We start from the raw sequence: 11380 nt of genomic DNA on the forward strand, positions 1-11380 counted from the left end.
TTATTTTTTATTTTTTATTTATAGATTCTTGAACTTTTAACTCAAGTTTTGTCACTAAAAATACTATAGCAAAAATCCATCAACTTCTAATAAGAGTGAAAGCGCTCTCACAAATAACCTTAATATCAATACACAACAATTTCTCCAAATTTTTAACACTAACACCCCGTAACGTTTTATTTTATGTTTTTTTTTGTTTCTTAAAATTATCTTACATACACTAATTCTCTTATGTGTTTATTTGCTCGATTATCTTATTTTCAAACATGTTTCCAAAACCTAAACCAAGTTTAAAGATACTAAAACAGTAATTTTTTGTAAAGTTTTTTTTATGTATAATTATTGGGCTAAAAAATCAAATATATTTATAAGGAATGTGAAAGAAACACATCAAAGAAAAATCGTGAGAAAACAAACAAATTAATTAAAAAAAGACTTAAAAACGAAATGGTTATCAAGCATTAACTTATAAAATATAGTTTTCAAAATCTAGTATTTATTTTTAAAATTTTATCGAGACTTGAAAAATATATATTTGTAAAATAAAAGAAACAAGAAAACAATAATAAAGCTATATTTAAAAGAATTAAATAATAAAAATATGATCATCATAAAAAATGGGTGTAAGTTGTTTATTAGACTAGGATCTTCAAAAAGATATGATACTAATCTCTTAAAAATTATGAAAATTGCTAAAACAAAAAGAATTTATAATTTTTTTAATAGATGGGGATTAACTCACCACCTAAATGAAATATTACTCTTAGTTGTGCTAGCTTTTGCAAAGAAAAAATAAAAAATAAAAAATTGCTAAACAAAATTATAATTAGATTTGTTTTTTTCCATGATGTTTCAAATCTTCATCTTTAATGTTGAATTGAGTTAGGTTGAACATGTCCCCATAATTAAATTTGTATGATAAAAATAATTTAATTTTTCTCTACATTTTTACAATTATTTCATTTTTATCGCTATACTTATTAAAAAAAAGAATATTTTGATATAAACAAATATTTTGAAAGAACAAATAACATAGGGTTGAAGAGGTAAAAAAACATATATTAATGGAGAATCTTAAACTATATTAATAGTTAGATTTTTTTTTTTTTTTGAAAAGTTATCTATGATAGTTAGATGGTGATGAAAAAAATTATTTTGCATAAAAAAAGTTATAACAATTTCAATTCTAAATTACGCTTCTCAATAAATTAACCAACTATAGAATGTGACAATAAAGTAAGCAACAATTTTCCTTTTAAGAAATCATATATTTAATTGGATCCTCAAATTATAATTTTTCCCTTTTTTCTCAACAAATTAACCAATTATTATTTTTTAAAAAATCTAAAAAAAAATTAGGTGCGTAAAAAATTATATCTTATTATTAAGGTTTATTAAAATATAAATAATCTTATCCTGTTGTGTTAAATTGAACATTATCCAAATATGTTCATTGGTTTATTTATTATACTACATACAAAAATTAAGTTGGACTGATATTGCACAATTAAATAGTAAATAATTTAGGACCCATTAAACAACTTTTAAAAGTAATTGCGTTAACTAATAACTTTTTGTTTTATAGTCTATTTTCTAGAAAATATTTTAAAGTCCTTACATTAATGAATAAATAAAGTTCCAAAAACTTTTTTTTTTTTTGAAATTTAGCTAAAATTATTTTTTTTATAAAAATAATAAACGAATAATGGGTAATTAAACACTGTATTTTTTTTAATTTACATCAATTGATATTATATAGGATGCAAGCTAAAACTGAAAATTAAATATATAAATCAATCAAAATAAGTTGAAATTGAATTATTTATCGGCTTAGTTACGCTTCAATATTGGTCACCTCAAAGTTGATTTTAGCTCAAATTGAGTCGAACCAATCGTAGTTTTATTGATAAGATTTAAGGAAAAATGAAAAAAAAATATATTACTCAAATTAAAAAAAAACTACATTGAGAATCCAAAAACATGTTATTTTGTCTAGGATTTAAATTCCTAGGAATAAAGAGAAGATATGGATTCAAAATTCATAGTTTTTATTTTATTTTATATGTTCTTGTGTGAATTCATTAATTATAAAGCTATATATTTTTTATCTTTAATATTATTATTTGAAATATAATTTTCTATTAAATTAAACAATTTTCATCCTGAGTTATTTCTTCAGTTTAATTTAATCTTTCTCTCATTATTTTGATTAATACTGTTTAAGGAAGGGAATACCCTGGACACGTGGAGGACCCCTGTTGGTGCTCCAAGATTGCTCATGAGTCATGCCCAGCTCGGATAGCCGAGATGGCCGCCACTAACGTCGACAAATGCTAAGTATGAGGGCCGAGGTGAACCTAGCCCAGGTCTGACCTACCCGGGGAGCTCGGTAGGGGCCGATGTGAGCAACTGTCTGCGGCGTGATTATCGGGCGTAACCGTCGGTCCCGATATTACCGGGTGTAACCGACGGTCCCGAGATTACCCGAATGTAACCGTCGCGAGATTAGCGGGACTACCACCCATAAGTAGAGGAGCTCACTCCCTGATCAGGTACGATGATTTCTGGCCTCGAACTAAACTGGGAATCCGACCTGTACTGACTTGATCGTCGGAATGCTCACCTTTTTGTGCAGGTCCGCCCAAGTGTTCAGGTCGGTCCAGAGGCCGAGTTCGAGCTACAATCTGGAACACACTGTTGTGCATATCCTTGCATAAACAAATACAGTCTTATTGGTTATTAATTTCTAAAAAGATATGTATGCATCGTACAATACACATATGACATTTTAAAGAAATATTAATAGTAACTGGTGCTTAAAGAAATATATATTAGTTGTTTAATTAAAATATCTTTGTGTGATTACTAGAATTTTTGGGTAGAAATTGTAGTTATAATATTACCTTAAAAAAATTCATATACTTGCAATGAAGTCTAGGATAAAATAAAATATATATTAGCTTCAAGATAATGGATATATATCTTTCATCAAAAGGTGTGAATTCAATCCCCTTAAAAAACAAAATAAATATTTATTTTTGGTATAAAAACTTTTGTAAAATTGTAGAAAATTAAAATTTTTAAAAATTATATTGCCCGACCCTCACAATTTAGTTTTTCTTTAGTATTTTATATGTGAAATATTAGGTTAAAAACAAGTGGGCCCTTTCCAAAAAAATAAAAATAAGTGGGCTTGGAACTTGGGCCTGGGCTTTATCTCTCCTATTTTTGCCCTTTTCCAATTATTTTAAGAAAACAAATTAAACCTGTAATTCACGAATCAAAATTATCAATTAAGACAATAAAATTCATTTTTCTGTAACATTTTTTTCATATATATATATATATATATATATATTTGTACCCAATAAAGTGTCTACAGTACTGGGAACTATTATTATTTATAAAAAAAATTATCAAACATTTCAATCTCAAACTTAATATCTTCAGACTAAACGTTATGTTTTTATAAATTTAGTATTTTCTTCGTAATATTATTTCTAAGATAAACTTTTTCGGAGTCATACATCATTAAAGCAGCGTCATAACTCGAATTTATTATTTTAGGTTAAAGATTCTCCAACCATTTTAGGTAAGATAATAAAACATCTTATATTCAACCAAACGAGAATACTTTGAACTTCAACTACTTTCTATATTTGTCATTGGCCAATAGAGTCACTTTGAAATTTGACATTGGTGTTAACTGTTCCTCTGAAGAAATCTGATCTCTATCCAAAGTCATAGATAAAAATGGTAAACTTTCAACCTTTACGATATTTATTTAATTATATAAAAATAAATAGAGCGAACTTGCGAAAACTCCTCTAAATCAAAGTTAGACATTTTGGCTAATTATCTTAAAATGGATACATAAATGATTAAAAGATAAATTGTTGATCAAACTATAGTATTTTATCCGCATGCAAATACAGCATTAAATTATAATATTTATTATAATTTAATATTTTTTCATGTCACATCAAGAATCAAAATATAGATTTTGAATTTGTACTATTGAACCGCTTTTAAAAAAAAAATTGTATATTAATGACCAAATTAGAAATTTTACATTAAATGAATTTAGATATTATATTACTATTTGATGAATTTGATAATAAGATGATTTTGTAGTTATTATGAAATTATAAATATTGTCCATTAGATAGTAATGATTAAGTGAAGTTTTCCAAAAAAAGATTTTTGGATTTGACTTGCTAATTTGACCAACCGAACCTTCTAAATGGCGCAAATGTCCATGCACTTTGGCTAAATTATAAATTAAAAAATAAAACATTCGTAAATTATGGTTTTTTTAACTTTATTTCAACTTGTCTTGCAACTTCAAAATTTTAAATTTAGTGAATATATATATTTCTTTTTGAAAAAAAAAAACTTCATTAATCAACGGAAAAATTCTTAATGACAACAATTTCCAGTCAATTAGGATTGAAAAATCCCACATTTCACTCTCCCTACTCTTTGAAGCACGACGTGCAAGGTGATGAGTACAGTAATTCGCAACCCGATCAACCTTTACAAAATCACAAACCCCACTCGGATCTTGCCAATATAAATTGTGACTGGTTGGACAACTCTCCTCTTTTTTTTTTTTTTTTTTTTTAAATTATACCTATTTACAAGACCAATCAAATAGAAAATATAAATTTATTATATGTGGTATTGAAAATAATAATTTATAAACTTAAATAAATCATAGTGATCAAACTAAAATTAAACTCAAATTATAAGAACAAAAATTGAAACTGTTAAAACTACAAGTGACAAGTTGAAATGAAGCTAAAATAATAGGAAAAAAAAGAAAAGAAAATGAGGGAACATGTTGATATTTTCAGGGTTAAATTATAAATTTGATTCTCCAGTAATAGTTTTAAAATTTCCATCTTTGTTTCTAGAATTTTGACTTGTTGCAAAGTTCAAACTGTTGTTCGTATGAAGAAAGTATGACCGAGAGCATCAATTATATCAAGTTTAAAGGGATGAATTTGAAAGTTTGTTAAATTTGGTAGCTGAAGTAGAACTTTGAAGAGTAAAAAGCTCAACCTTTTCCATATTTGATCCATATCTTCCATAAAGGCGTACCAGATATTTCAATCGACATCAATGTAAGAAAAAAATATCGGGAGAAGAGAAGAAAGTGGGTCCGATTTATTTATGCAATTAAAGTAAGAAGTGGGTAATCCAAATTGTATAGCTGCTGATGACCGAGCGAAAAATCCGCGCGCGTGAGCTCGCATTGGATGCGCACCAATAATCCATCCATCGCTGCTGGCTCGCTCGGAGGACTTGAGCTTGATCCTGCTTTCGCATGGGGGCAAAAATCTGAAAACCAGAAGAAAGAAATCATCTGGGTCCTCGTTGACTGCGACCCATTTGGAAATCCGATCAAAGTAGCAATTTCGCTTTCAGGGCTTTTAGATGGTTGAATTCCACGCTCTTCTGCCGCCATTTCGAGCTGGGGTTCTGCTAATTTAGGGTTTTCGCCCACTTTCCCACTTGGGGTTTTTTCAGTTCCTTCTTAGTCAGTCAGTCAGTCGTCGGATCTTGTGGAGGACGAAGATCTCGAGTGAGTGACTGGTAACGACTTCTTCTCTTCGCGGTTTGAGGGTGGTGATTTTGGTTGATGGTAGAAAAGTTTGGGAGTTTGTTTCTAGATTTCTCTGTGGAAGGAAATACCCGTTTGGTGTGGACGAGGATATGAGAAAGCGATGTAGCAGGAAACTGAGGACAAGGACTTAGAATTCTGTGTTTTCTTTTCCTTCTTTGGAGAAATTTTCGCGTCTAAGAACAAGTGGTAAATTGGTAAACATTTTCTCTCGCTCCTTGTTTAGGAATAACTTATATATGTATTAGTAAAACTTGTTTGTCTGTAGTTTTGACTAAGAGATGATTGTTGTTCTCTATTATAATTTGTTGCATCTTACATGTATAGCTGATTTTTAGTAACTTGAACGTATTCTTGATTGTTTTGTTTTGTTTCCATAGGCAATTTTGAAGACAATTGATGATTTAGGAAGTGAATTTTGTGAGTTTTCCTTTGATTCCCAGGGAATGGCGACGCCAGTTGAGCCTCCAAACGGGGTTAGGTCACAAGGGAAGCATTACTTCTCAATGTGGCAGACATTGTTTGAGATTGATACGAAATATGTACCGATCAAGCCTATTGGTCGAGGGGCATACGGGATTGTGTGTTCTTCTGTGAATAGGGAAACAAATGAAAAAGTTGCGATAAAGAGGATACACAATGCCTTTGAGAACCGCATCGATGCCCTCAGGACTTTGCGCGAATTGAAGCTCCTTAGGCATCTTCGCCATGAAAATGTGATATGCTTGAAAGATGTGATGATGCCCATCCATAGGAGGAGTTTCAAAGATGTTTATTTGGTTTATGAACTGATGGACACGGATCTACATCAGATTATTAAGTCTTCTCAAACTCTTACCAATGACCACTGCCAATATTTCCTCTTTCAGGTTTGCTATTTTTAGCTTCCCTTTCCAGTTTCTATATTGTTGTTACATAGTGTTACTTCAAGTCTAGTGTAATTAGTATCGAAAAAGCAAGTTCCTTCGGAACCAAATTATCGTTTCTCTTCATTACTTGGTTAATTGGTGGTATGGTACATTTCTTTTGATATCAATACATGCAATCCACAGTATCTTTTAGATTATTGTGATATTGTTTCTTTACTATGTAGAGCAAAAATATCGCCGTTTATTTGTTAAACTCTCACAAATTTTTCTGTTTTGTTCCCTTGTCGACATTTTAACTGAAGCAAACAGTCCATATTGCTCTGTTTTATTCCAGTGTTCGTTTTTTTTTCAATTAAATCAATCAATCCCAGTCTGCTCTGTCTTGTTCCCAGTGTTGGGTTTTCAACTGAAGCAAACAATCCCACATTGCTTAATTTGTTCCTGGCTTTCGTGTTACTTATTACCATTTCATTCAGATTTTGAAGTGGTAAAGTGACTTTCTTATTATCTTTTAACATTCACTTATTTATGTTTTAATTAAATTTAGATCGGCACGCTGATGTGATAGCTCTATTAAATTCTCTTTACCATGAGCATTTGGTTGTTTGGTATCATGCCAAAGTGCCTTCTTGAGATTAGATTGGTATGCCATTCCATAGCCTTTATCGGTCCCCGCCTAGTTTACAACCCTTTGTCAAAATTTTATTATTTGTCTCAAATTGGTTTTTTCGAGTCGCTCTGTAGCTCTAATCCTTCGATATGTCAAGTTATGCTGATTGTATCCATTTCTGCAGTTACCAATCTTTATGACCTAAAAGCTATTCTATGGTGCAAGGTCTCTGTTATCCAAAAGCAAGTTAATTTTACTTTAAATTATAAATTGAGTTCTGAAACTTTTGAATATTGTATTTATTTAGTATCTGAAGTTTAAAAAGCTTTAATTGCATTTGCATGAATTATATTTTTATTTAGTACCTGACTTTAATGCCATCAATACCACTAATAGAATGTTCATTTTGACATGACATGTCTTTTGGATAATTGTTGTGGCAAATAATTGAATAGACAAATGGGCATGGCATGCCACAATTCTGTTAATGGTCTTAATGGCTGGGACTAAAATGAAATAATCCTAAGTTCAAGGATTGTAATTGAAACTTTTTAAATTTCAAGGACTAAGTAGATACAATACTCAAAGTTGAGGGACTAGATTTACAACTTGATCTCAAATTTATTTGAGATTATTTTCATAAGTTGTGATGCCAAACTTGTGAAACATTTGAATTTCTTCTTTCTGTTACATTTTTCTGCTACTTATTCTAACTTATTGGTGCAGTTGCTTCGAGGCCTAAAGTATCTGCACTCAGCAAACATTCTACATCGCGACTTGAAGCCCGGGAACCTCCTTGTCAATGCAAATTGTGATCTCAAGATATGCGATTTCGGGTTGGCGCGTACAAGCAATGGCAAGAATCAGTTTATGACAGAGTATGTTGTAACTCGCTGGTATCGGGCCCCGGAACTGCTGCTCTGCTGTGAGAATTATGGGACATCAATTGATGTGTGGTCTGTAGGATGCATCTTTGCGGAGCTTCTCGGTAGGAAACCTATCTTCCCCGGCACCGAATGTTTGAACCAATTGAAGTTGATAATTAACATACTGGGTAGCCAGAGAGAGGAAGACCTTGAGTTCATAGACAATCCAAAGGCAAGGAAGTATATTAAATCTCTCCCGTACTCTCCCGGGGCTCCCCTCAACCGTCTTTATCCGAATGCTCATCCTCTCGCAATTGATCTTCTTCAAAAGATGCTTGTTTTCGACCCATCAAAGCGGATCAGTGTCACTGAAGCACTGCAGCATCCATACATGTCCCCACTGTATGATCCAAACAGCAATCCTCCAGCTCAGGTACCCATCGATCTCCACATTGATGAGGAACTCGGAGAAGAAATGATACGAGAGATGATGTGGAAAGAAATGCTTCATTACCACCCCGAAGATCTCGAAGAACATGCCGAAATGACTTGTTACCACCCCGAGCCTGCTACGGGGAGTACCGTGGTGTATTCTTGACCGATATCTCTTTGTTGTTAGGCCTTGGATGGTGACAAGCATTCGGTTTCTTCCCCATTTCGCTACGGTATCGATTAGCTCGGTAATTATCTAGTAATCCCTCCCTTCACCGTCGTGTAATAAGTAATAATGTCTAAACAAGCATGCGTTATAGGGTTTTTCTGCTGTAGCATGTAAGTCTGTTGTCTGGTTTGAAATATGGAACCTCTTTCAGTTTCTGAAAACTATTTTGATTTTTACTATTATTTTTATTTCAACAAATAAATACTGGTACTTCTGAGTATATATATAAATGTGGGTTTGTATATTAGACTAAGTATTCGAATATTAATAGTAAAGGACTTAACCATGGTGGCCACTTATCTAGGATTTAATATCCTACGAGTTTTCTTATATTATTATGGTGGACAACTAAAGCATAACTCAGCTGATTAAGATAGATATTCAATTGAAATTGTAATTTTCACCATACTAAAGAAAAAAGAAAAATAGTTATTTTAATTTGGTAAACAGTTGGCTGGTTTCAGTGTGAAACTGTGGATCGGCTTTCCCCACCACCCATAACTTGCCATTTGGAGAAAAGTTCACCTATAGACTATTTCATTTTTTTTTCATTGTTTATCATTTTTCTTATAGGGTAGGAATCTTCGGAGATGGTAATAAATACATTATCTATTGAGTTATGTTTGGACTGTCAATTTTCTAAGTTTTAAAATGTTCTCGAATTCCTTTTTTTTTTACGTGCTCGGGTACCAATTATACCTAGGGATTATGTAGATCATATATTTCCAATTATATAATTTTGATATAATTGGTAGACCTTATAAATTTACACGTACCACATTTACCAATTTCATTAAAAATTTGAATGAAGGGCTTCTCAATTCCCATTAGAGTCTCTAGAGTATGACAAAAGGGCATAATTTCTTATTTTGAGAAACCATAAATAGTTTGTATAAAACTATTTTTAAAATATAAATGTAGGATTTGTGAAACATTTTAACTACTTAAAATGGTATCCATAACCTAATTGAACTAGTCGAAACATTATTTACCTCTTTAAAAATCAAAGGTTCAAATATCCCGTCATTTGGAACTCAAACACACAAAAAAAATTTTTGTTTCATTTTAATAAAGAATTTTACTTTCAAAATCTACTTAAATTATAAATATTATTTATATTTTGGATAAATTTAAATTGAAAAAAAAGTTTAAATCTCATTCTGATCCATAAACTTTTAAATTAGTTTCATTTTGGTCCTTAAACTTTAAAAATATCTATTCTAACTGTTGAGCATTAAAAGGTATCCATTTTAATCAATTGAGTTATTGTTATTATTTTGCCACATAATATCCGCTAATTCCAATACTCATCTCAACGAATCATATGGGCTCTGATGCATGTCTTCATTGACACTTTTTTTTCCCTTTCTGAAAAGGATTCACACTAACACATTCAATACACATACTCCTACTCAAAAGCCACATTATCCATTTATTAATGACCAAAATTGTTATTACATTAAATATTCAATAGCTATAATAAACATTTTGAAACTCCATTAACCAAAACGAAATAAACTTAAAAACTTCAATGTTAGAAATGATGTAACTTTGAAAGTTCATTGACCAGAGTATGATTTAAATTTCAAATTAACAACTTAATAGATATAATTTTAGAAACCAAAAGGAAAAAAAACGAAAAAAGAACACTTTTTCCTCTCGTATCATTTAGAGGTGTTCATGGGTTGAATTGGGTTGAGTTAAAATACTTTTTAGATCCAATCCAATCATTTGAGTTCTAAATTTACTCAACTCAGACAACGAGCCTAACCAAACCCTACTCGAGTTGAGTTTAGTTGATCGAGGTTTTTTTGATATGTCATGAATGCAGTCTGACATCTTTAAGCATTTGTGTGGTTGTTGTTGAAAGCTCATGATTGTTATTTTAATGGAGGCCACTCAAATGCATCCCAAGTTGCATATCCCATATATATTGACAGTGAAAAAGATCTTCCCCATACCAATAAAGATTGGAAAGAGAGAAATTAGAACCTGGCCTCCAAGGGGCTGTTTCTACACCACATATAACATTGAATTCACCTTCAAGTTTGGGACTACAAATTAAAGAATGAAGAGGATGAAGAAATTATGAAGAGAAAAAACAAAGTGTGTGCTTCTTTTATCCATGAAACATATAAAGGACAAGGGAATGAAGACAGTCAAACACCATTGACTTCCACACAGTGTTTTACAGGACATGTATCCTCTTCACTCTGGTCGAGAGGTTTTTGCAGCATAGAAAAGATACCGTGGAAGGATATTCTTTTATTTTTGATTTCTTGGAAATGATACCGTGTCACTTACGAGAATAATACCTCATAATAACTGATACTACAAGACTCTCAGTAGCCCAAAATTTGACATCTTCTCGAGGATTTATAAAGTTGGTTGATAGATTAAATTAATCTTAAGTTTTTTTTTCTAATATTTATTTTGAAAATATTATTAGCAACGAAATAATCAACCATCACGTCATTAGTTCATGATCTTTGCCTTACTTCTGTAATTTCGGCAACTCTACTTTTTATTTTTTCCTAAAAAATCTAGTGAAATAAATGTTAATTAAACAGCCCACGAGAAAATAAAGTGGTTGAAAAATAAGACTAGAAAGTAAAAATAGAGAGTTAGAAGATTATTTTACGCCTTCGGAATCTCGCATGATTAATAACAGGAGATTAACAAATTGAATAATCTCGCATGATTATTCTGAATTTTGTTTTTAATTTTCTGTTTTTTTAACAAATTGAC

The 11380-nt window shown here is 31.1% G+C and overlaps 1 protein-coding gene across 3 annotated transcripts; it reads left to right on the plus strand.

Moving 5' to 3' along the window:
- The first annotated feature begins 5164 nt into the window (after nucleotides 1–5164).
- LOC111013975 (mitogen-activated protein kinase homolog NTF3) lies at nucleotides 5165–8852 on the plus strand. Of its 3 annotated transcripts, none has more exons than XM_022288553.2 (3): nucleotides 5165–5823; nucleotides 6007–6495; nucleotides 7832–8852. In XM_022288553.2, exons 2-3 carry the CDS (start codon nucleotides 6073–6075, stop codon nucleotides 8567–8569), a joined length of 1161 nt encoding a protein of 386 aa, XP_022144245.2. In that variant the 5' UTR covers nucleotides 5165–5823; nucleotides 6007–6072; the 3' UTR covers nucleotides 8570–8852. The 3 variants fall into 3 exon arrangements, with proteins under 3 accessions (XP_022144245.2, XP_022144246.2, XP_022144244.2); XM_022288554.2 differs by having other exon boundaries at nucleotides 5166–5815; nucleotides 6070–6495; XM_022288552.2 differs by having other exon boundaries at nucleotides 5169–5823; nucleotides 6070–6495.
- Nucleotides 8853–11380: the final 2528 nt, after the last annotated feature.

Source organism: Momordica charantia (genome assembly GCF_013281855.1).
Source record: "Momordica charantia cultivar OHB3-1 chromosome 8 unlocalized genomic scaffold, Mcharantia_2.0 BLBB01000008.1, whole genome shotgun sequence".
Taxonomy (NCBI): domain Eukaryota; kingdom Viridiplantae; phylum Streptophyta; class Magnoliopsida; order Cucurbitales; family Cucurbitaceae; genus Momordica; species Momordica charantia.

Bases quoted from the DNA above. Each gene is read 5' to 3' on its own strand.
- LOC111013975 (XM_022288553.2), top strand. From the start codon at position 6,073: ATGGCGACGCCAGTTGAGCCTCCAAACGGGGTTAGGTCACAAGGGAAG. The intron at 6,496-7,831 runs GTTTGCTATTTT...TTATTGGTGCAG, and splicing joins GCCAATATTTCCTCTTTCAG to TTGCTTCGAGGCCTAAAGTA.